The sequence below is a fragment of the Dermacentor variabilis genome, chromosome 3 (genome assembly GCF_050947875.1).
Source record: "Dermacentor variabilis isolate Ectoservices chromosome 3, ASM5094787v1, whole genome shotgun sequence".
NCBI classification, from domain to species: domain Eukaryota; kingdom Metazoa; phylum Arthropoda; class Arachnida; order Ixodida; family Ixodidae; genus Dermacentor; species Dermacentor variabilis.
The window spans coordinates 5,853,927-5,880,503 of NC_134570.1; the positions used below are offsets into that span (position 1 = coordinate 5,853,927).

General features: G+C 48.0%; 1 protein-coding gene across 2 annotated transcripts in view; it reads left to right on the plus strand.

The window, feature by feature from the left end:
- The first annotated feature begins 3,952 nt into the window (after positions 1–3,952).
- Positions 3,953–26,577, plus strand: part of Prp8 (pre-mRNA processing factor 8) — a 376,058-nt gene continuing 353,433 nt past the window's right edge. The window contains exons 1-4 of one of the 2 annotated variants that reach the window (XM_075684108.1): positions 3,953–4,130; positions 10,212–10,454; positions 13,837–14,005; positions 18,967–19,131. In XM_075684108.1, the coding sequence (XP_075540223.1) occupies positions 10,244–10,454; positions 13,837–14,005; positions 18,967–19,131 (545 nt within the window). In that variant the 5' untranslated portion in view covers positions 3,953–4,130; positions 10,212–10,243. The remainder of the gene's footprint in view (positions 4,131–10,211; positions 10,455–13,836; positions 14,006–18,966; positions 19,132–26,577) is intronic. The other variant, XM_075684107.1, reaches the window with a different exon arrangement.

The window sequence follows — 26,577 nt, forward strand, 5'->3', positions numbered from 1 at the left end:
ATCCCGGCATCTCTTCGCCCTTTTGCTATGAGAGACTGTTCGTGCTTTTCCGTGTACATCTGCCCTTTGTTTATCCATACCCCGAGATATTTGTATTCGGCCACTCGGGGTATTTCATGGCCTTCTATTGTAAGCTCCTGATCAGTTGTATCGTTGAAAAACATCCCACCAGGCTTAGCTGCACTAAAACTGAAACCTAAACTGTCTCCTTCGTCACCACAGTAATTAACCAGAGTTTGCAAATCTTCCTGGCTATCTGCTAACAGCACAATATCGTCCGCATACATTAAACCCGGTAGTCGTTGCTCAACAACCTTTTCGCCTAATCTGTACGACAGATTATACCCTAGATTGCTTCGTTGTAACCTTCTTTCCGTGCTTATCATATAAAGCATGAACAGCAGCGGTGATAGAGGACAACCTTGCCTTAATCCTTTGTGAACCTCGACAGTTGTCGTACTCTTAATTCCTTCCCATGTTATTTCAACATTATTTTCTCGATATAGTTCCTGTAGAAAATCAATTACCTCATTACCGATACCTTCAGCTTTTAATATGTTCCACAGGAGTTCCCTGTTCACATTGTCGTATGCACCACTTATGTCCAGGAAGGCTAAATACAGAGGTCTATTTTCCGCCTTAGCTATTCCTATGCACTGGGTAAGCACGAACAGGCTATCATCTAAGCGCCTACCACTTCTGAACCCGTTCTGAGGTTCTCCGAGTATTCTATTACTTTCTACCCATGACTGCATTTTTAATTTCACCGCCTGCATCGCCAGCCTATATATAACTGATGTTATCGTAATTGGTCGGAATTTATGTTCTTCTTATCACCTTTCCCTTTATAAATCAAATTCATTTTACTCTGTTTCCAGCTGTGCGGAATTTGCTTATTTGTTATGACTGCCTCCAATGCTTTTATCAGCGTTTCCTTGCTTCTTGGGCCAAGTTCATTAATTAACTTGATTGGAATTTCGTCTATCCCCGCGGACGTGCATTTTGGAACATTTGCTTCCGCCTTTTTCCAGTTAAGATTGGTCAGTTCTAAGCTGTTTTCTATTATGCTATTCTGTGTCGCTCCCTCACTTGGGGCGATTACCCTATCGTCTTTCCTAAATGACTCTGCTATAACTGAACCAATGTAGTTCACAGCGTCATCTCCCTCTGAACAATTTCCTTCGACATCGTGAATCTGTTCCTCTTTTCTGTGATTAGCTTTACCCAGCCAGCTTATATGGTTCCAGAATTTTCTTGACCCCCCTTTAGTTGCATCGCGAACTTCAGCCAGCCAGCGATCAGAGGACTGCTTTATTTTAGCCTGGACGAGGACCTGCACTTGTTGTTGCTTTTGTAGATAATATTCCCATTTTTGGCCTATTTCCTCTTCAGGTAACTGCGCCCTCTTTGCTTCTCTGTGTTCCCGAGATGCCCACCGTCGTTGTTCGATGGCCTCTCTAATTTCCTTATTCCATCAACTTCGTGGCTTCCCCTTTCCTCTCCAGCGGTTTACTCCTTTTACTTCTTTTATTTTTGTACTAATGAGTACTTCTAACTGATTATAATCCCACCTTTCCATGGGATGTTTCTTTATTGCTTCCTCTATGCCAGCCGCTATTTGCGCTATTTGCGCGTCATTTAATTTTGCGTACTCTTTTTGGCTTCCCTGCATTTCTCTTTTGAGTAGGGCTCCCAACTGTAGACTAATACGCTTATGATCACTTCCGAGGCTGTACTTCCCCTCTTCGTCTATTTCCATTATTGCGAGCTTGCTATACTAAAGCCCCTGCATCTGCGCGCCACCGCCGCTTTCTTAAGTAGCGACAACCTTTGTTGTGCGACGCCTTTTTCCCTCACACCAAATCCGGTTCCGGTATTTCCGGTTCCGGCATTTCCGGTTTAAAAATTTCCGGTTCCGGCGTTTCCGCTTCCTGTAGTTGCGCTGCGGGAATTGCTGCTTTGACTGCTGTTAGACGATGGTGAGACGCCCGCGCGTGCTTAGCAGAGCTGTGGCAGTCACCATAAGAAGAATGCAAAGGGGACAAGGTGTTGTATTCCGCTGAAGTAGTAGTTCGCGGTCGCTTTTGTCCAAATGCACGAAAAACGGCAGTGGTCTCCAAGCGCCCAGGCACTACATTCCACTGTACGTTGTCGCTTGTGCCACAACCCGTCGCAGGTTGACGCGAAGCAGCGAACACGAGCAGATCGCTGGTTACAGTAGGCGGTGGTTCTTGGATGGAATCGCATTCGCAGTTTCAACCGCAGCTCGTGCAATTAAAGCCTCTCCAGCGGCGTGAAAGTAAACAACGCTAAAAAACAAAGTGTCACTTCCACTCGGAACATGAAGCTGCAGCTACGTAAGTTCCGCTTGACGCCGGAAGCTAAGGGGGTGAGTGGGAGAGGGGCGTGGAGGAGGAGAGCAGGTTGGCGGTACTTAACCTGGTCGGCGGAAACGTGTATGGAGGGGGTTTAGCTATACAACCCCTGCGACATTAAGCAGTAGTCAATGGTCGTTTGTCTGTTACGGGACTCCCACGTGATTTGTCGGGCGGTGGCGGCGCGCGCCACCTAGCCTTGAATGGTACTATATGCATGCATACCTATGTATTTACTCCTTTACTTTGCGTTGATATTGTCCACCAATCAGATAGCCTCCGTTTAGTTATTTCTACCTGTTCAAAGTCTATTTTACTTTCACTGTCTTTAAAACCCAAATAGTTGAATAGTTCTACGTTACATTCAACTGCAGGGTGAAGTTGTTTACAAGGAAGTATCAGGTGTTCAGCCGTTTCCTCCTCCTCTCCACACGCCCCGCACAACAAATCTATCTCCTGGTATCTGGCTCGGTACGTTTTAGTCCGCAGTACACCTGTCCTGGCCTCAAACAACAATGAGCTTCCCTTAGAGTTATCGTAAATATTTTCTTTGGATATTTCTTGCTTAAACGTCCTGTATGTCTCTACACTCTAAGAACAGTTTACACCCTTTGGAGTGCCCCTTCTGCCACACAACGATAATCGTCATCTGCCTTGATGCGTTTCCTTTCTTTAACGCTGCGAGCCCGGTACTTTCCAGTAACGAGCGGCACGCGCGCTATCAGCATGATAGCATTTCCTGTCGGCAATGTTCTCATATCATGCTGCACTCCGCAATGCCGGAACGCCTATAGGGACAAACGCCTACAACACGCGCTAAGAAACCTCCTTCGTAGTACCTAGGCAGAGTCATATGGCGTTTTTCACTGGTCGATCTGGAGCAGCCGCCTGAATCCTCGAGCGAGCGCTCGGCTTTCACCAATCCGAGTCTGCCAGTGGAGCGCACGAACGCTCCGCGGGAGATCACACAGGAAGTCTGCGTGCACGTGACACAAACCGGTTCCGCAAACTATGCCCAACACAATGTTGTGCGTACCGACCGGGCATGGACCGGGTACCGATTTCGCTTGAAGACGGAAGTGACGCCATGTGACGCGTTCTATTTCCGCCCGAATCCGCGTCTCGGCGGCGGAGCAAGTGAGAGCGATCCGGCGCGGAGCGAGTTGATCCGAAACGACCAGTGGAACGCGCGAACCCGCTCCAGATCGACCAGTGAAATGCGGATTCGTTGCCGCGGAGCAAAAAATCCTGCTCCGAATCGACCAGTGAAAAACGCCAATATATTTAAGGAGCAAAAGCACCCAGATTTTCTCTCTCGCGCCCGCTCTTACTCGCGCCTGCGCACAAACGACTGGCGATCCCTCAAATTAACATCTCTCGTCTGCAATCCTACTCTATGACATTGTCAAATATTGTTTGAGAAAACAACGTAAACATTCAGTAGAGTTTGTAAATGTAAGAAAATAAATAGAATATTTCTATCAAGAATATTAGAAACAGATACATTTATTATTTGGGTACTACAAATCCAGTCATGGTCTATCGACTATAACGTTAGCATTGGGATTGTCATGGTCATCATCAAAAAAGAAGGTGCGCACCGGCCTATGTGAACGTTGTGTTTTCGATACCTGTATTGCTGTAACCGCGTGCGGGGTGCGTGTCAGAAATTACGGGCAGTTTCTTTTTGCCCAAGGAATTTTGGAGTTGCCATTCCAAGTATGATTTGCTGCAGGAGAAATATCACCGTAAAGTGTAAGTCTCGAAGCAATTTTCGTCGGGACATTTGCAGATACGTGCATGCCTCGCGTGCTCATGAATGCGCGCGCAGACTTGCAGCCTTGTCATTTCAGCGGTGTTTGTTAAGAAAAAAAAAAAAAAACGCCGTAGTAGCTGCTGAAACACTGCAACTGTCATAAGGCGTTTAAACGAATTGTGTTTTAATTGCGTAGCGTTTATATTAGGAACAAATGATGATAGGCTTAACTGCGTGGCCTTCAAGCAAATCTTGCTCACAACGAAAGCCTTTAGCTAGAGATGTCTGTAGCAAAACCACTATATTGGTCCTTTGGAATTTGGAGAGCTTGCTTGTGAATCTTGTGCTTAGTGTGCGTGTCATATCGTATGTCGTCACATTCGTCTAACTAGGCGAGTCAATACGCAAACCTCGCATTGAAGTGCGTGTTCATTTTGAATATATGCTGGAGTCGCACAAGAGTACAAGGGCGACGACTTCAATAGCGCAGCGAGCCATGTGATTGGCTGGTGCCATCGAGTTCTATATGATGCAAAATGATAGAAAGTTGGGCGAGTTGGTACGGTAACACGATCTTGATTTGTAGCGCGAAGTGACACAGACAGAGCCTAGATGCAGACAGGACGAGCCGCGCATTTGCATTCAAACTCCTGCCTTTGCTTTGAGTTGATAAGTTCGACTTCGCCGTGCCATCTGCTGGCAGCCTGGTTAGCTGAGATGGTAGAGCGGCTGCCTCGGAAAGGTGGTGGTCCCGGGTTCGAGTCCCGGACCAGGACGAATTTTTCGTCAACTGCAAGGCTTTCCTTTCGAGGAACCCGTCTGGGTTTCCTTTGTAGCAATTGCTACGATTGGGTGGATCTGTCATTCTCCCTTTATTAATCACTTCCATCCACCTTGCGGGTTTTCCGCAGAACTGTTACGCAAAATTACTGACCTTGTGCTTAAAACTTATTTCTTGTCCCTGCCGGTGAAACCGTGATTACGTGCAGCTGTACTTGGCGTTTCTGCGTGGAGCGCGTAATTAGCCGCACGGCGAACTAGCCCTGGAGGTAGTTGTCCCTGGTAGCTCTTTTTCTAGCACTAGTAAGCACAAGCATAATATTTTTGCTGTACCTATATGCGTCCGCTTTTGTTTACTGTTTGTATTAGAAAAAGTTTGTATATGTGCACCTGTACTTTTATCTCTGCAGTCATGGGATTTATCCAATTTGTGGTTCTAGTTAGGTGCCATTTCGCACAAATTGACGGCACGCAGAAATAGTGCTATATAAGTAAACGCATGTGAGGTCATTTATTTCAGAAAAATATTTTATTCCTGAGGCTCTCAGGCTACGTTCACACTTCGTCTCAGAGCAGGCGGAAGCGGAAAAAACGACAAAATCCGCCCGCCTAGTCGAAAAAACGGGCGGAAAACCAGGTGGTGAGAAAATCGGTCTCGGACCGATTTTTTCGTTCGAAAGCCGTTCGAAGCCGTTCGATTGTTTCGAAAGCCGTTCCGCTTAACCAGAAGCTGCACTAGCATGTGTTGCATAATGCCAGTTGCCAAAAGTCAGCTTCTCCTCACTACAGCAATATAACGCGGTGAGGTGTGCGCAAATTATTGCGGTGAAGCTCAACAAGCGTGGGAAGGGGCAATTGTCACGGGACACAGTATGTATTCCCTAACTAAACGTGCGTGCACCTGCTGCCTCCTGTCGCAGGATGAGCACCGATGTGCCTAATAAGTGTACTGGCAGGCTTTTTCTGATGTGCTGCGGCAGTAAAAGACATGCAGTGGCGTACCAACTATTTCTAGAGTGTGTGTGTGTGTATCAGCATCATCATCAGCCTATTCATGTCCACTGCAGGACGAAGGCCTCTCCCTGCGATCTCCAATTACCCCTGTCCTGCGCCAACCAATTCCAAATAGCACCTGCAAATTTCCTAATTTTGTCCACTCCATCTAGTCTTCTGTGGTCCTCTACTGCGCTTCCCTTCTCTTGGTACGATAGCAGTGGCTACGATAGCAGTAGCGTGATAATTTCAGCTCAGTAGCTAATCAGGCTCATCAGAATCAGGCCTCAATAATCTCAGTAGCTACGATAGCAGTAGCGTGACAATTTCGAACACTTGTTCACAATTTTTTGATGCTGTATTTGATCAGCATGCATGTACCATCGCACATAAACTTGGTGCATTGTTCCCCTTATGTTCGCACAATTTTATCTCAGTTGTTATTGTAATTATGCAAGCGCAGCAGTCTAAGTCTTACACCGCTTGTAAAACAGACTAATAAGGCTATGGACCACTTGCATACCTATTCTACTTGAAAATGCGCATTTAACCCACCCATTTGGAGCATTGCCGACACCTTATCCATACCATGCCCCTAATTTCCCCTAGAAAAAACATGATGCCTTGTTTAGCTCATCGAGAACACCGGAGAAACAAACTCAGAGTCTCGTAATATCCCCTTCAGTCACAGCATAACATTTGTGGACACAACTTATTTTTGCCATTACTGTGTAGTGGTTACAAGGAATAGACAGTGAACATTAGGCTTTGAGTAAATTGCACATTCTGCTCTCTTAAGGTACAACCATTTCACTTCTCAGTGAAACGTATCGCTTCAAACGATCGCTTTCACGAAAGCATTGCTCTCTTTGACGTCCCTTCAAAGAGGGCCTTCGTGAAAGCGAAGTGGGGGTTTCGGTAGTAATCGCAAAAGATTATTTTTTTCTTTGTTGTAATGCTTGGGCCCAATAATTAACCTTCGCAAGTCATTTGAGCGCGTGATTCAATATATTTATTGAAGAAACGTAGCAATGCTCACTGTACAATTAATGAATATTAGTTGCTATGTATATTTACGATGGGTCACTATAAAATTCAGAGGCATTCTCCCGCCTTGACTTGCCTTTTATATGGAGTCTCCAGCACCTTGGGATAAAATTGATAGAAATAGCTCATCTTGGAAAATATTTCCTTCTGTATGCATTTTGTTTTTATTCGTATTTCAGATGTCTCGCTATGAGTTTTACACATTTTTTCCAATATATCTTTTTTTCGCTGTGCATTTTACTAGCTCCTCCATTCTGTTTGCTTTTTGAATAAAATAAACACTACCCCTTACTATTCAAGCTGGATTAAATCATTTTTTAATATATTTTAGCATGCTTACTAGAGAGTGACACCATCGGGCGACACGTTGTCAGCCCGTTTCTTGACATAAAACAAAGTTCTGTGTCGCTCAGGCAATTTGGCAAAGGCACTCGGGGAAAACCTGGAAAACTCAGGGAATTTGGAAATGTCAACTTGGTAGACACCCTGTAACTGCTTTTCTCGGTTTTGTTGGTGCGAATAACAAACGAAATGTAGTACTTGCAAAAACCACGTAAAGCCACCTTGCTGATTGGTGTTCGTTTTCCGTCTGCAAGACGCAATGCCGTCGGATCGTTGCTGGTGATCACGCCAGTGGTTTAGTACCGGGCCCTGCTTTACGAAACACTTGCAGATTTTATCTAATGTTGTTCTATTAAGTACAGCTTCACTTGAAAAGCAAACTGTAGCAGATTTCTATGTCGCTGTAAGTGGTGATAGAAGCGAATGCCTCAACTGGGTGATATGGCACCAGTGACGTACCTGCCCTACGGCAATGCCGGTTCTGTATAGGCCCGCGCAATCCTAGCTGTTGGCTGCGGCCGCCTGATCACTCCAAGTCTGTACCAACTGTATGTTTTATTCCACGCATGGAAATTCATTAACACGTATAGTCACGTTCATGACATACATGCTGCAATTTGTGCAGCTGTGACCGTGCTACCTGTGTACGTGAACATGTGATAGGCTATCGACACTGCAGGTGGCTCAATTCCTTGAGATGAAAATAAATTATTTATTAAATTCTTTATTGAAATGCAAAATTAACAGTGAATTAGGATTAAGTTTGCACTTATCTTCATGTTATATAACAATGAAATGGAACAGCAAGTTGAAGAACAAATACTTGCATCTTAGTATAATACAGATTGATTGCAATGTTTCAGAAAGTACTAACTTATACAGAGCTTCTTCTTTGAGCAGATCAGTAAGTTACTGCTCCAAAGCATTCCTTTCTTGATCCAAACAGCAAATTTTTCGGTTTTGAAAGCATATATTTCTGCTCTAAACTGCGATTTTTCCTGCTCTGAACGCTGTCCCAAAAGACCAATTTCCGCTTCCGTCACTGTGTATGTTACAAAAGGGATCGAGAGATGGCGGCACCATCCCATCCAAGGTTGCACACTGGCTGAACACTCCCATTGCCTGTGTTTGTAGACATTGCAGATGCCAGAAAAAATTAAGAAAAAAATGCATGACTGTTGTTATGGCATTTTTGTTACTGCTGCAGATGCATGCACACCCTTTTCTGTTGTTTCTATTGCTTCTCTGAGCACGTGCACTCTCCCTGAGTGAGCAGACAGCGAGCAAATGTCACTGTGGAGGGGCACATTTAGGAATGTGCTCGCTCTCCTGATTGGTAAAGAAGTCCGTAGCTTCCACAGTGCTGTGAGGAACTACTGAAATAGAATATACGATGTGCTCAGGCATCGACTGCACTCGAGACATTGAACATAGCCATGCTGGATGTTGCTCTCACATTTAATGATGGCAGCATTGTCCGATGCAATGTCCTGAAGTCATCCAGAATTTCACCAGGATGCTAGTCTGCACAGACATTACTCAAGATTGACCAGCATTCACTTTGCCGATAGGGCCACACAGCAGGCCACATATGGGGCCTGGAACCAAACCACGAAAAGAGAAAAAAAAAAGAAAAAGAATTGGGCTCCACGCCACCCTGTGAAGGTGGATGACCAGTGCAGCAGCATATGGGGACGGCCTCTTCGGTATCGCTTCGTATGTAATAGAAAGTTTAACACACTGTTTGTTGGGCATGTTTTATTTAGCCATGGTTAGCTTCACTCGCAAGAACACAAACGCATACTTATTACTCAGCTGTGTACCTCGCTGCACACCCATTGCTACAAGACCACCTCATGAGGGTGGTGCCAAGCATGTTACTATGGCTGCTTTGTGGTCACTATGATAAACGGCCAGAGGTTCCACATCCATCGTGCCAAATAGATTCTTGGAAAATGTAAGATCTAAACATGTGCGCCTTGTGGCCGTTGGCACCTTGGTGTCCGTGTGACATAGAAGTCTGAACCGTTCTAACATGAATGAAATTAGCCATGAGGCTTCTGGTCGCAACACATTCACGTTGAAATCGTTAACAATGAGGACGTTCGTTTGGTTGTCATCACCGGTCCACCAGAATGCATCGTGCATGGCATTGTGTATATCTTGTTTAGAAGTGACTGGTCGAACATACATGGTATACATACGCATGCTTGGTGGCCCAGGTATGCTCTTCTTCCGATGCTGCTGGGTCGGCAGCCTGACGGCGACGGTTGCAGTCCCGCCGCTGCTCTCCGCATCCTTGCTCGCACATTCGCTGCATCTTGGGAGTACGCACGATGCATGGCCGTGCCATGGCAATGTCTGAGCAAAAATGACCTCCCCCATGGACACGTGTTTCCGGGCCGTTTGCGCAATTCGCTGTGGCAGTATGCCTATGTCACGCACACAGGGCCAATTGTGCACTTTGAGATGAAAGAACCTGGCTCTCTATCCATGCTTGTCATACTTCATAGAAGGCGCCGAGGATTCCACTTTAATAATTCAAAATGCTTCAGTACACATTACATTACATGACATTACATTATTTCTTCCACTGCTCCCGAGAGGACACTAGAGTTTTCTACACACAGAGGGATAAATTCCCTTGGCAAATACAGCTTCGCTGTAAAGCCTTGTAATACTTTGCAGATGCTATCGTCAGCATGTCATGTATATGCTACACTTTGTTAAATATGGCCGAACCTGGTGAGGGCCTTTAAAAATGAGACAAGGTGGACCCTTGCACCCATTACAAACATCACGCTGTTTAGTAGTAGTGAAATTTTGAGACAGCACACCTGTTTGAAAGTGTCGGTTGATCTCTTAACCTTCAGGAAATTAATGAATTGCAATTATAAGCTCGTTTATCCTCAACGCAGTTTGATTCAGCGGGTGTCTCCAGTGGCGCACAATGGCGGGCCTACCGCCATACATGCTGGGCCAGCCGTATGTGATGGGTGTGCTGGCCCAGCAGCAAGCCATGGCAGCCCAGCTGGCTGCCCAAGTGCATGCACAGATGCAGCAACAGCAGCAGCACCTGCAGCAGCAGCAGCAGCAGCAGCTTCAACAGCAGCAGCAGCGCCAGCAGGAGGCCATCTCTGAGGAGAAGCTTCAGGAGAAAGGTGCTTAATGCTCTGTCCTCCTTATCTGTGTGCAAAAAGCATAGGAAGTGGTGCAAGAAGCCAGTGAAAAATGCCCTTTCAAGTCATCTGTAATTCATCATGCTTTACCCGAGGTTGCTGCTTTACTATTTAAATTGTTAACATTATAATTTTCAAAATTCATTGTAAAGGATGAGTCATTGAGTGAGGTGTGACTAGCACAATAAATAATGTCTAAGAGACCTCTGAAGTTACACTGCAATCGATGGAAACCTATATGAACAATTGAGTTTTCTTAAGCATGGGCTTCGGGATAGTTTGTCGTCGCAAGTGTGCTTGGTAGATGGTTCATTGGCTCCTAGGCCTTGGACGGAGCTCTTCTCAGCTCATCTCAGCTGAGCTCTTTATCTCTTCTCACCCGAGAATGGGAAGAATGTGAATGACAAACATTCAACAAAGCACAAGAAATAGGCAAGAATGACAAAGTAATGAAATGTAATGAAATGACCCAAGAACTATTTATTTATTTATTTTGCAATACTGCCAGCTTCCATTTGGAAGCCCAGGCAGGAGTGGTACAAACATCACATGATTTCGAACACTTTTTCTCTCAAGGGAACAAAATTTAGAATAATAAAATGACAGCCTAATAGGCAAGGCAGACGTATTCTAATACACAAGTACAAAGAAATACGAGGATGCCATCACATTGCTGTCAATAGCAAAGGCGTAATAAAAGAAACATCAGAATATGTAACACAAGCAGAAAGAAACAATGCACGCATGACATTACAAGTACGTCTGTACTGCAGATAAGAAGGAATCGGGAGTGGTTGAGTTAACCATGCTTTGCGGAAGGGCGTTCCATTCGCGAATTGTTTTGGGCAGGAAGGAAGAAAGATATGCGTTTGTTCTAGCAGGAGGCAATAATATTGTTTGATTGTGCTTCCATCTGCTTAGTCGCAATTTATTAAATTGCATGTAGTTGTCAAATCTCATTTTAGTGTGGTTGTTAAATATGTTATACAGATCGCCGACTGTTTATTCGTACCTCACGGGGACTGCGGAAATGTCCAAATAAACAGGTGTCCGAAAAAGCAGATGAAGAAAAAGAAAAATGAAATCCTTTATTTCCACACACTTATTCGGGCTCGGCAGTAGGCTTGAAGAAATCGTGCATGTGCTGTTGCACGCTGTTTCGTTTACGCGCAATCAGATAAGCCTGAATCTCGGAGAGGGTCAAAGCACAATCACTGCTTGTACACGCTCCGCATGCGATGGCAGCGTAGCACATGGTGCGTCATCTTCCGACTCAGATTCATCGTCCAGTGGTGCAGCAGAAACCTCACGAATGATCTCACTGTCGTCGAGTTAGATTGGTCATCCACAGATTGAATGCTCGAATAAATACAGCTGTCCGCAAAAAAGCAGCACCACACGGAAAATTTTCAAGCCAGGTCATTTAGGTAAACGAAAAAGAAGTGGCCCTAAAGCCGAGCCTGTGGAACCCCTGAAAGTACAGAGGCGAGCGGTGATTTCGAAGCACTTATGCTTACAAATAGTTTTCGATGCGTCAAGTACGAATCAAGCCATCGCAAAATTTGTTCGTGTGTATGATGCTGTTTAGCTGTATCATCATTCTTTTGTATGAAACCCAATCGAAGGCATTCTCGAAATCTAAAAAAAAAAAAAAATATCTACCTGCCCACCTTGGTCCAAGGTTGCCAGTATTTCGTTAGTCATATGAAGTAACTGCGTAGTGGTTGAAAAGCCACGCCTGATTCCATGCTGACTGTCACTGAAGAAGTCATTATTTCCTGAGAAGGAACTGAAATGCTTAGAAATAAAGTGTTCCATTACCTTAGAAGAGGTGCAGAGTAGAGAGATAGGTGTGTAATTTTCTTCATTAAGCTTGTCTCCCTTTTTGTGCACTGGGACTACTTTGGTGACTTTCCAGTCATTAGGTAGATCCCGTTCGTTTAAACTTGCATTAAATATTACAAACAGGTATTTTGCGGACCATTTGGCTAACCGATTAAGCATTAGGTATGTCGTCAGGACCTGCAGATTTTTTTGGATCTAAGTTTAGGAGTGACGAAAATATGCCTTCCTCAGACATGGAAAGATCTGGAAGCTCGAGACCAACGCAGTGAGCATCATCTTCCATGGTGGGTTCACGTAAAAATACCGACGAAAAAAACGTTTAAAAGCTTTCACAATGCGCTGAGTGTTGGTAACTTCGACATCATTTAATTTTATCTTGTCTGCAAGGCTGTTCCACTTCGATACATGCATCCAAAACTTCCTTGGGTTGTTTATTTAGAAAGTTGTGCATTCTGACATCAAAGAAATGGTATTTACTTAATTTTAATTCGGATCTAAGATTTGCTCAGAGTGATGCCAGGACAGAGTGGCTTGACCGATAGCGTGATAATCGTTTTAATCGATGCTTTAAGTGCAGGATTTTATGAGTAATCCACGGGCTTTTTCTCTTGATCTCTTTTCGCTTTTTAGGAACGTATTTTTTTTTATGCATTCGTGCACGGTGCTCATAAAGTGCAGCCACAGCTCATTGACGCCTAGGAAACGATGTCTTTCTTTTTGGCAAAAAATGTCAAAATCTCGTTCTAAGTAGTCAAGAATGCTTTTGTCTTCGGTGTTATTGAAATCTAAGAATTCTTTCATAGGTACGCGCGATCTTGCTATCGCAAAGTTACATTTGAAGAGAATGATCTTGTGATCGGATATTCCGGGTAAAACACGGGTAAGCCACGCTGCGAGAAAAATTGACGCTGGCTCTGTACCAGCACTCCGGCAGCAAAAATGTGCAGTATAACAGTACATAATTGGAGTGCTGGCACGTGAGCTAGTAAGACACGTAAGAAAATGGGTATACCTACCTTGAATTCGATTTCAAGTGTCTTTTCTGCCTGTCTCGGCACACGCTCGATGGCCAGGTGGACATGGGTGCCATTGTTGCCAACTAATGGTGCAGTTTGTGTCAGCAGCACAGACACTTTTCTTGTAGCATCGTCTGCTGCTTCGTTGCAGCATGACATCAGCACTGACAATCGCAGCGGTGCAAAAATTTTGGGAACTGAGGCTGCACTTTTTGGAACGAACGGCACCGTGCAGAAGTGCCACGCTAGCACTGCCAAAACAAACGGGCAGCACTGCCTGAACTAGTTCCTGAAGTGAAGGTGAATGGAGCGCACCTGGAGTGCGACGCTGTGCCTGCTTCCCTGGAGGAAGCATTTGCCTAGCGAAGCCACCCTTGGCCTCCGCCTTGCGCTGCAATGGCAGCTGCTCGAAAGTCTGCTCCACAACGGCTCTGTTGTTGTGGAGCAGACTTTCTGAAGAGCAGATGCAATGAAGGTTGTAATTGTGGCCGTTTCTCTTGTAGCACGAAAATGGCAGCAGCTGCAGTCCAAGCGGTATGCTGAAAAGCGCAAGTTTGGCTTTGTGGATGCGCAAAAGGAAGACATGCCACCTGAGCACATCCGCAAGATCATTCGAGACCATGGGGACATGAGTAGTCGCAAGTATCGGCATGACAAGCGCGTTTACCTAGGGTGAGTTGCTTACAAAATTCCCTTTGTCTTCCACAGACTCGGCGACTTAAACATTAAGTGCAGCGGTAGACTGACAGTCGAGTTTATTGTTAGTAGCGTGATGGAAGCGAAAATTTCCTCAGGCAATTGGTGATGTGTTTGTCACAAGGTAGATGTAGACACAAAGCTTTCTTTGCCTGCCTGAATTCAGTTCCCAGAGAGAGATTCTGCAAGGCAATTAAGTAGTGATTTCAAACAGCTAAGGCCAAAAAGCGCACAAGTCTTTATTTTAATGAAAATTGGGCAGCCCATGCGTTAATCGCACGACAAATGCGTTATTTTCGTTTGATGCCGCGGCGGCCTAGCACGCCGACGACAGCGGCCTCAAACTTACTGAAGCTGAGTGCCAGCTTTTCAGCCAGCCCCCTCTTCTCGGCAAACACTCGCATGGCAGATTCCTCGTTGGCGTTACGTATTCACCGTGCACGTGCGCAGTAGTGCTGCAGAAGTCCCGGGGGCGCCTTTTTCATTACGGGTGCCGGAGTTTGGAATAATTTTCATTTGGAATAGAGTTACATTATCGCGGCCCTATTGTCGTCGCGACGATTGCATTCATGAGGCTGACGCAACGCGCAGCTTATGCCACTGTCGGGCCTGAATCGCCCGTGTTATCGCTTTTCGTGTCGTCCTCGTCACTGTCGCTAGTCGACACTTCGGCAACAACAGAGGCAACGATGGCGAAAAGTCGAATCTCGTAGCCGACATATCTTTGCGGTCGCAGCAGCGCTGCCGAGCAACTTCTTCGCATTCCAAATGCCACACACTGTAGTCAACAGCAGATCCCTGTTGCGTGTCAGCGCCGACTTCTTCGTGTCACGTTCGATAGCACGGACGATGTCTAATTTTTCTTCTATGCTGAGCACCCGGCGTCTTTTTTATCCAAGCTTCGGAACGATGCGAGTCCTCGCTTGCACGACGCCATAACGCTCTCTGGCACCGCGTCGAAATGATGTTGATGTTGATGTGGCTTTATGCGCAAACGCACAGGGCGCTTGGAGGCCGTTGTTCCGATCTCTGAGGCGTGTTGTTCTGTCGGGCCGCCCGATGGAGACGGCGCAGCGCCGTGTTTACGCGAAGAAAAGTTCAAACGCTACGTTTTAACCGATGCATACGCAGTAAGCTGGTACGGTTTATGCGGATACGAAACACATTATGTTCAATGGCTGCTGAGTCGGGGATTTGACTTTACTACTTTTAAAACGAAACTACTGTTTAAGCGGGTACGGTTTAACGAGGTTTTACTGTATATTTAAAAGCGGGCAGTGTGCTGCCAACACCATTATTCCACGCATGCTATGAAACAGGCAGGCGAAGGTGCGCAATAGGGCTGGCAGCGATAGCTGTAGATGCTATGTGCAATGACCCATGCGATTTGCCGGTACTGGAGAAAGAAACGGAGTGCATGCCATCATTTTCATGTGACACTTGCGGGCGAGTATTGCACGGTAGCTGCCGTCGTGGGCGCCTACCGTTCTCCATCGTATGCGTGCCTAACATTTTTTTTTGTTCACGTAGGATCTACCGCCAAGAAAACTTATCATTTGATCACAATTTTGCAATGTACTGAAAATTGGTGGTCGAAGATTGTGTTAACCGCTAAAACCGCATTAACCGCTAAAAAGGAAGCTTGGGTGTACAGTCGCCGACCGTTTATTCGGACCTCACGGGGACTGCGAAAATGTCCGAATAAACAGGTGTCCGAAAAAGCAGATTAAGAAAAAAAAAAAAAAGAGTCCTTTATTCCCACGCACTTATTCGGGCTCGGCAGTAGCCTTGGAAGAAATCGTGAATGCGCCGTTGCACGCTGTTCCGTTTACGCGCAATCAGATAAGCCTGAATCTCGGAGAGGGTCGTACGGTCACTATTGGCAGCTGAAAGCACAGTCACTGCTTGTACACGCTCCGCATGCGACGGCAGCGCAGCACATGGTGCGTCATCTTCCGACTCGGAGTCATCGTCCGGCGGTGCAGCAGAAACCTAACGAATGATCTTGCCGGCGTCGAGTTCTGCGCATGTCAATACAGCAGTGTCAGCACCTATGAAACTGTCAAATGAGACGGTGTCTGGAATCGCAATGCCACCACTGCGCAGGTCTCGGCAGAACATTTTCCGCGTCAGTAGGGAGCACATCGGAAGGCGACAAATCTTAGGCCTCCCGGCACCCGCTTGCCGGCATTCCCCAGCGCAGTCTGCGCGGGCACTGTCGGTGCCATTAGACCCTTGACGCGATGTTTACGTATGCCGCGTTGGATCACCGAAACCTCGACACAGCACACAAAGCAAACACCACCGTGCCGACACCAGTTGCACAAACGAAAAACACGGCCTGCTCACAGCGTCTTGCGCGAGGAAACAAATCAGCTGCTGGATTGTCTTGACATAGCTTACTAAGCTGAAACCGGAACTGCTGCAGAGCCGCTCTCTTTAACCAGGCAGAAACGATGATGATGAGCGGGGATTTCTAGTAGCGCCACTTCGTGGGGCAGCAAGGAAGCTCCGTTCAAAACAAAAATGGCGTTCAGCAAGTCGAACCATGCACCGGTCAGAGTCGGTGCATGGTGCTCTCGACTGAGTTAGCTAAAGGAGTGTCCGAAAAATCAGACGAGAGGTTGCAAAGTGTCCGAACTTTCGGCAGTTATACATTATGGTCTATGGGGGGAGTGGCGGTGCCACGAAGCTGACCGAATAATCGGGCATGTACGAATTTTTGGAGTCCGGAAAATCGGTCGGCGACTGTATCGCAAATGTTGGTGCCAGGAAATCGTACAAAGCCGGATGGTATCAATGAAGTTTCTTAAAATCCTCGAATCTAAGCTGACCATTGAGTGTGGCATATGATTATATGAAAAAACAACTATTGGCCTAGATTAAAATACGGTAATTCATTTTGTGTTAGTAATGCACACATATGCTCAGGTTCATAAATGCAGGTTACCGCAGCTGTTATTTGCTAGCAGGTATATTGGCGCTGAGCGGTGTGCACGCATGAGAACACAGCTTTGCCCTAAGTTACCGGAAACAGTTTGTCTCTAGCTACTCTTGTGAGACCCAACACTGCACAAACACCCGCTCCCAGGCCGGCATGGGAATCAGAGGCTCCCTTGCCAAGGGTGTAAAATAGACAGGGGCGCCGCTAGCGTATTGCTGCAAAAGGATGGCTCTCCGTGACACGCCGCTTGAAAAGTTTGCCATGACTATGCTGCTTGCCCTTGAGACCATGGGGCCCACTCGCGAGGGCTTGGGTAATATCAGTCGGCTTGGGCCTCTGATTGCGGCTTGGCGTAGTATGACCAAACACGAGCACTAGGCACTGCTCTTTGGCTTAGTGTATGAAAAAAAAAAAAAAAAAAGGAGCAACACAAGGTGTGCGCCCACCGTACGTGCAGAGGCGCACTGTAGGCAAGCTGAAGTCCGAGGCCCTAACAAAGGGGCTGGCGGACGAGAGGGAAATGTGTACGTATCAAGTGCTGTCTTGGAGAGGTCTCTCTCACGCTCGCTCTGTCAATTGCGCTGGTCGCACTGCCGTGGTCAGCAGCGCGAAGCGCTGATGCTGCAAACTGGTCGGTGGCAAAGGCCATCCCTGACAACCGTTGTGAGTGGAAAGGGAGAGGCGTAGAGATGGCAGAACAGGTGAATGCCCGCACAAAGGTGCTGGGGCGCCTACAGGCCAGAGTGTGCACTGGAGGAAAGCTGTCGCTCATAGAGGCCGACTTGTCCAAAATCTTGCGAAAGGGATCGCATCAACACTGCCAGCTTGACTGGAATGCACTTGGTGCCAACTTACGCGAAATCTTGCGAAATTTATTGTATCAGCACAGAGTCATGCGGAATCTTGCAATAGTGATAGTGTCCGTGAAAGTGATTGACTGAGAATGTGGCCCCATAGGGCTGGAATGTCGTTGTACCTGCCATGGTGGTATAGTGGCTTTGGCGTCGCTCTGCTAAGCCCAAGGGCATAGAATTGAATCCCAACTGCAGTAGCCGCATTTCGATTTAGGCGAAATGCAAGAAGGTTCGTGTACCGTGCATTGGGAGCACGTTAAAGAACCTCAGAGGGTCAAAATTAATCCAGAGTGCCCCAGTATGACATGCCTCAATGATATTGTGGTTTTGGAACGTAAAGCACCAGAATAAAAAAAGGTCTGTTTGTAGACGCTGACGCATCCAATGCTCATTGACATGAAATCTTGCAAAAGTGATCCCTGAAAGTTACCACCGATGCACGGGGCACACTTAATGATGCCAGCAAGGCAGTTCTATAGCCTTGAGCAAGGCGCATGAAAAGAGGCTAATGGAATTCTGACCGAATTTCGCTTTGCAATGCATTCCCTGTCTGTGCTGTCTCATTTTTCAACAACGACATTTCCGCAAAAGCTGACTTTTTTGTTTTTGCATTCCCTGCCGATTTCATTATTGCAGTGTTTACCTGTATAACAAGTTCTCGCAGGTCATGAGGTCATTCATTGTTCTGAAATATCATTTGTGAAAGCTTCTCAAGTTGTCTTCACAATTTAATTTAGCAGGCACCACTTTGGTAAGCAATATGTCCAGGTGCAGTAGGCATGAACATGCATTCGTAGTGTGAAATGTTCACCTGGTATTTGTAGCTCACACTAAGGTGACACTCCGAATTCAGACCTTAGTGTGAGCTGCAAATGCCAGGTGAAGATTGCACACTTTGAACGTAAGTTCATACCTACTAGTTGATAAGGTAACATCTTCGAAGGAAACAGTGTAGCAGATGGGACAAGTGAGTGGCGAGCATACAGTGTGCTGCAGCACAGTCCTCTGTGCTGTTTGTGGTCAACAGCAGTGGTTTGTGTGCTGTAGTCAGCAGTTTTTTGTTTGCTGTTTGCTGCTAGTGTCTGTGCTGAGTGCATCAAGCTAGTTGACTGCATCATGGTGCTCTTTTGTATTTCCAGGGCCCTTAAGTATATGCCGCATGCAGTACTGAAGCTGATGGAAAACATGCCCATGCCATGGGAGCAGATCCGAGATGTGAAGGTTCTCTACCACATCACTGGGGCCATCACTTTTGTCAATGAGATTCCCTGGGTCATTGAGGCTGTTTACATTGCTCAATGGGGGTAAGCATGGCTCACTTACACACTTCTCATCACTCCCTTGTCCGAGTAGACAAGCCGGTTTCATGTCAGTGCGTAAAAGGTACTGCTGCATAGGCAAGATTAAGTTAAGTTTTACACCATCGTGCATACTCTTTGTGCCACTCCCTTCTTGTCAGTCTTGGTCCATTGCTGGAACCATCGAGGCACATGACGCTGTGTTGAGTGGCATGACAAGCACTTAACCTTTACATGGATGGCAGGGCGAGCCAGTCCCACTTTTTATGGTGTCTGCACTGCGTGGCAGTGGTAAAACAGATTGGTAAACAACGATAGAACTTTTTATTCAGGCTCTGTTTCTGGATCTTGTTAGAACACTTTCTTGTAGGGGTGTGCGAATATATAATACCACCGAATCAAATAGAACAGAGAATGTTCGAATAATTCAGTTCCCAAATCGAATATCTACTATTCCATTTTTAAATACATATTTGACATATTCAAGGTAGAGACCCACGCAGTGCCATATGTCGCCTACGTACGCCGCGGAGCCCCTCATGAGGCCCAAGTGAGTGTTTCACTTCGTTTTCGGCACGGCAAGTGAGAAGTTTCCCACGTGCCGAAGTCTGGACGCTTTCCGGAGCTGTAGGCTAAGCTTGCGGCGTACGTTGCTGAAATGCGTGATCGGTCCCTGCCAGTGAAGTGCGACATTGTCATGAAACAAGCCCTGACCTTTGCCTTAATTTTAAGGCCCTGCTCCGCCGTGAGTACAATGACGGTGACGAAAGTATGGCGTACGCAGCAGATGTCGTTGACTCGTGGCAGCTGCTCTGCGATCAGGGAGGTGCTCCAAGCGACGTGACACTCGAGGACTTTGTCTTCAGCGATGCTTGCGCTGTGACAACTGAAGAGCTAGACGATGACGCAATAATCCAGAGCGTCACAGATACAGAAATGCAGGACGACGACTCGGACGAAGAACTCCAGGCGGCAAGCAGCATAGCTACAGCGAAGCAAGTCATGAATGCGCTGGATCTCTTGCGCAAGTGTGCGGGCGCACACTCGCAAGAGCTGTGGGGGTGACTCGGTCGTTCGTACTCTTGGGACAAAGGAACGACAACACAGTAGTGCAAACAATCACAAGGGCATTTATTGCACCTTTCATAAATCAATGCCTGCTAGCCGAGTTGCTATCCACAAAACATGCCGATGGGCGCGCGACAAATCTAGAAGTCTGACTCACCGCGACCGGAAGCGAGCGAATATGTTCGCCCCATGCTGGATCCCAAGGCCTGGTCGTTCGCGTGTATGGTCACGCGAATCGTGGCGCGTTCGAGGGCGGCCACGCGAGGCGGTCTCGCAGAAGCATTGGTCGCCGCGCGCCGACCCGCCGGGGAAGACGGTCGCTGCACGTGCGGCACGACCGTCCCGCTTGCTGTCTCCAACCCAACAGCCCGAGCGCCTTGTCTCCCGACGCCCGAGTAACCCCGCAGCGGCGCGACGCTCGCGCCATCTCTCGCACCGCGCTTGTACCACCCGACCGCCGCGGGCGCCAGGCCACGCGGCGGGCGAAGCCGCCCTGCAGGAGACGAGCCATGTGGGAAAACTAGATCTCAGGGGAGGCGTGATAGTCACGCATCCCCACATCCCCCCAACCTTAAATCACTACATATTCCGGCGAGACATGTGACACGGTCTAACATCAAACTGTGCTTCGCAAACAAGGTAGAACATTAAACAGTGGTCGCGCCGAAGAAATGTCCGCACGCTGTCCATAACATGCGAGCCGACATTGTCCTTGGGTGCACCGCTGGCGTCCGCCGGTCACAGCGGCAGCTTTGCAGACTCGACGGCACGATGCCAGGCCAGGACTCCGGAGACGACGACGCAGTAGTCGGTACGAACAAGCGTCGCTCGCGCCGACGCGCCCTGCTGGGAAGAGCCGCCGTAGCTGTCGGTGACCGCCGGCTCTTTTGTCCGCCACAGAGGGTTGTGAGCTGGATGCAGGAGGCCGCCGAAGTCGCCGCGCCGAACTGGCCACAGCATCACCATCGCCCGGGGTGGCTCGATCGTAGTCCGGGGCAGCAGCAGACGATGTGCAGGTGACGGCAAACCAGGGGTGACTCCAATCACGCTGCGTAAACTCAACACACTCGGCAAACACTAAAGTAGTGCAAGGGAGAGGAATTATGCATGCGCATCGCCCACGTGGTACGATGTTCAACTCGGCAAGCAAAATATCGGGCAGCTACTCAGATGCTAAGTTCACGTGAACGAAGCTCGCTTTCTTGAGTCGAACGAGTAATTTCAATTCGTGCGAGGCTAAATAGAATGAGGGAAGCGAATTGCAACACCTCAACGCCACGGTCCACCAGGTTGTGTCCCTCCACGTGCGACAGGCAGCTTCGTAAAGCCTTAGGCCTAAAGCGTCGCTACACTGACAACAACCGGCATCCAAAAACAACACCCAAAATGAGCGCAAAACAGGCAGCCGCGAGGAGACGTCAGCTCTGTGAGGTGGTCCTACTCCGCTCGGTGCACAAAGCATCCGAGTTGACGGCGCCCACCGTCCCAGACGGTGTCGGAGCGCCCGGTGCCAGGCCGCAATACCAGTCAGCCCGTAGTGGCACCCGTGGCCCGCGGCCACCCGGCTCCCAGAGCCGCGACTTCATCCGAGTCAAAGAGATAGAAGAAGCTATTTACATAAGAAATTCGGATCACCCACGAGGCTTCCGTACTCACTCGCTTCAGGCTTGCCACTGCTCTGCGGGCGCTCAGCCTCGCTCTCCCAGGATGCAGACCACGTGGCTCTCGTACCGACGAATGCCATTAAGAAAAAACACTTGCGAAAAGGCTTAGCATGTTGACATGTTCAAACACACTACAGCCACCATCACCTCGCTCAAGAAAGCACGCCGCCGACGCTAGCGATCAAAATTCACGCTAGGCCTACGCTTCGGTTCAAACAAAGGTCTCGAACGAAGCAAACTGTTAAAACTATCGTCCGATGCCCCAAGAGTCCCACGTTGGGCAGCCAGATGTGGGGGTGACTCGGTCGTTCGTACTCTTGGGACAAAGGAACGACAACACAGTAGTGCAAACAATCACAAGGGCATTTATTGCACCTTTCATAAATCAATGCCTGCTAGCCGAGTTGCTATCCACAAAACATGCCGATGGGCGCGCGACAAATCTAGAAGTCTGACTCACCGCGACCGGAAGCGAGCGAATATGTTCGCCCCATGCTGGATCCCAAGGCCTGGTCGTTCGCGTGTATGGTCACGCGAATCGTGGCGCGTTCGAGGGCGGCCACGCGAGGCGGTCTCGCAGAAGCATTGGTCGCCGCGCGCGCGCGCGGGACGTCCCCGCCGCGCGCCGACCTGCCGGGGAAGACGGTCGCTGCACGTGCGGCACGACCGTCCCGCTTGCTGTCTCCAACCCAACAGCCCGAGCGCCTTGTCTCCCGACGCCCGAGTAACCCTGCAGCGGCGCGACGCTCGCGCCATCTCTCGCACCGCGCTTGTACCACCCGACCGCCGCGGGCGCCAGGCCACGCGGCGGGCGAAGCCGCCCTGCAGGAGACGAGCCATGCGGGAAAACTAGATCTCAGGGGAGGCGTGATAGTCACGCATCCCCACAGAGCAAGCCTTAGCAGCCCTGTCAACCTGCGAGTGCCTTATAACCCCGATGCTTATTAAAAAGCGGCAGATGAAGCTGACGGAGTTCTTCGCTTCCACCTGAGTTGCATAGAATTGCTCTGCGGGAAGTTAAATAAAATGTTCCAGCGTTCATGAATCAACGTCGTCATTGCTTTACTGAGTGCGGCATGTAGGAAGGAAACTGAGGAGAGGCCCTACCCCCTCCGCGTGCTAGGAGAAAAGTGTGGAGGAAATGACGTAGTAGGTTCTCCTCTTTTTTGCTGTTTTTTTATTTCTTTGCTGTAGCGGCCACGCGTTTCGGGCCACAATGGCGGCTTTGTTATGCTTCTGTGCACTCACACGTGTTGCTCCATAGGTTTCGTACCATGGCAAAGGCGCCGTGCGGGCAGGTTTGCGTTGGTCTCCGTGTTTTGTTGCGCTGCGTTATCTGGACCGTGCTCTACCGGATGTTGCTGTGGCCAGGTAGGACAGGAGGAACTAAAGTTCGTGAAATGAGCGCACATGCAACACTGTACGCAGTGTACCGCGCCACGGGAATGGCTACCTACGAAGGAATATCCGCAGGAAATTTTGCCCTCTTTGGCGGAATCATGCTAACGTGCTAACGATTGCTTAGTATTGCTGCGGAGCGCACGGCTCCGAGCAGCACAGTTGTGCGCAGCGCGGCGTGGTTTCGCGAGAAATGTAAACAAGAGAGGAGAGCTGGCCCGATAGGCGGAGCAACGCCATGAGCAACGCCAGCTTCCGGCTTCACTTTAGCTTCACAAAGAGTGACGTCAGGGCCTCTCCTTAGTTTCCTTCCTCTGTGGAGCCCGGTATCATCCGATGGCTGCGAGCGTTAAGCGGTCTAATGGTAAGTGGTGGCCTCATGGATCCACCAAGTTAATACTACTTCCAATTTTCTTCGAAAGAATATGAAAGTTGATAGCTCTGGTATGTGAATAATTTTCGTTCTTTGCACCACGGGTTGCCGTGTCTTTGTGAAAGGAAATTTTTTTTTTTAGTGATGACAAATCATGATGGATGATGGCACTGATGGCCACATGTAGTGGCAGCTATGAGCACTAGGCGCGGCGCTTGCTGCAGACCTGCTCTTCACCGTACGCGTAATGGAGAAAAATGCGTTCGTACCCGCTGGCTATCGGGCATCACGCTCTTGGTTGTGTTATTAGTTCCGGGGTTTATTGGTTATCTTTGTAATTTTGCTATCTACAAGCTGCCATAGGCCAGGAGTGTTCCAAGAACCTGCATCTTTATTTGGACTGCTGAAACATGCGAACCTCGACTTCACGAAACTCGCGATTTAACGAAATTTTCGGCTGCAAATTGGACTTCGTTATATCAAGGTTCGACTGTATACGAATATATAAGACCTTCTGAAATTTTGGACCCAAAAACACTTCGTCGGATTTTCTGTACTTTTTTGCCATGACTGCAGGTCTGAAACGGCATTGATCGAAGCCACCACTGCCGCCATTTTGATTACCTCGCCGCCTTGAACAGGTGCTCTCGCACGCAGGAACGCTAGCAGCCATGGCCACCACCACGGCAACACTACGTCTAGCTATATTGACATTTGCTACCAAGCTTCTTGCTGTTTGGTGCCATGTTTTTCATTTAAAAAATTCACCGCAGTTAACAATGGCATCAACTCCGCCTTTGCAACCTTCGCCAATGGCTTCGAAGCTCTGTAAGCATAACACATTGCATAATTCCGGTTCCTGAAATTCAGCTTTGCCTCAATAGAGCAGTGTTACGCGGTGACGCTTATGCAAGGTATTGCGGTGAAGCATACCAAAGGTTGGACGAGGCAATTATCATGGGACACAGTATGTGTTCTTTAATTAAACACATGTGCACCCGCTATCTCCTGTCACAGTACGAGCACGGATGTCCCTAATAAGTGTACTGACAGGCCTTCAGAGCTGTTTTGGACGTGCCTGTGGCGATTTGAGCCCTTGGGGACAGTAAAAGGCATGCATTCGTTTTTTCGAACTGCCTGATTTTTCAGACGTCTTAACGGCTCCTACGGAGTCCAAAAAATCGGATGTTGACTGCAGTCAACTATATGAATCAATTTGGGAACATTCAAATAATTCAGTTTGTGACTCTATTATCTAATGCTTTATTTTTCGTATACAGTCAACGACTGATTTTTCGGACCCTCTAGGGAACGTAAAAACGTCCGAAAATTCATGCAGTCCGAAAAAATGAATGCATGCAAAAAAACTCACCTTCTTTCTTTTTTTCTCGGATCTAGAGGTAAAGGGCGAAGTACCAGGCTTCCGAAACCCTGCCAAAGCATCAGTGAAGTGGCTATAAAAAGAGGCGTTCAAAAACTCTGTATGCAGCCGACCGCCGGTTTATTATGTCCATGTGCATCGTTGCGCAGCCGGTATTATTGCTGCAGTGGCTTGAAGAACTTGTTGTTTGGACGGCGTTCCAGTTGCATGCGATCATATTCGCCTCGATCTGAGCAAGGGTCATGTCAGCATTGTACACCGACACCAACTTGCTCAATAATGGCGGATTTCGTCTCCATTGTTAACCGACGGTACTGCTTTCCGCGCTTCGATCCCATTGGCGAGGACGACGAAGACGGAGTGGGGGCCATCGAAGGCAAGCGAAATCCTCAAGTTGCGAACAATGGAGTTCACTGACGAGCGTTGAAGCACCTAGGCCTAGCGTCGCAGAGCACACTTGATACAACAGCACAACCACACACCACGCTAGCCAAAATGTGGCTTGCGCAAACAAATGAAATGGCGCCGCTCCGGAAACTGCGCCGCAAGTGTGGCGATGAACATAGCCAGCGTGGCCAGACCAAATCGGTGTGTGATGGCTAGATTCGGCTAGTTGTGGTTCAAAGCGGTGATATGCTTCGGCTGCAAGTCGATTTCCTTTGCAAGGGCGCTGCGTGAGGAGCCAAAGGACCGTCCATTGCGTCAAAAAGTCCGGGAAATTGGACGGCGGGGGGTTCGAGCGTCCGAAACTTCAGATGTCCTTATACATTGATTCTGTGGGGCTCGTGGCGGTGCCGCGAAGATGTCCGAAATATCAGGCATGTCCGAAAATTTTTGGCGTCCGAAAATTCAGTCGTTGACTGTATTTGATGAAATACTCTGCTGAGGTCGATGCATTGCACACAGCCTTAACATGGCGCTCACTTGCTTTCAGAACAAAAGTAGTTTAATTCTAGAGTTTTCACATGGTGAAACCACAATCTGATTATGAGGTACAAGGGTCATCCTGGTCATCAAGCCCAATTGAAACAATTCCTATACCTAATGCCGACAAGAGGAGTGGTGACAAAAGCAGCGCCTATGTGTGAAGATATAGGACCGATTAGCCGCTGGAAGGCACGCAGATGGTATCACGTACGGGTGTTCAAGCACGCAGATATATGCATTTGCGCATGCAGCCGGAACTTTCTGTCGATCTGTGAACATTTATGCATGATTGCAGTAGTTTCCGGCTTCGACGGTTGTTGAAAACACGGATGCATGATCTTGGGACTGATCGCCAGTTAGCCACTTATACGAACATATTAGTGGCGAGCCATCCGTGTGACTGCTTGTGGAAAGCTTGCCGGTCACGTCGGCCAATAGCCAATTTTCGCAATGGCACACTGCCTTGGCTGTTAGGCCTAATCAGTAGTGCTTCAAAAGTTCAGTCGGGTATGAGTGACAAAACTTGATGTTTACGCCGAGTTGACTTGTATCTATTCCCAGAGGACACACGACAAAAGGGAAGCAGAAAAACCACCTTGCAACGAAAGCAAGTGTGTGGGATGGTACGAACATTGTTCTCC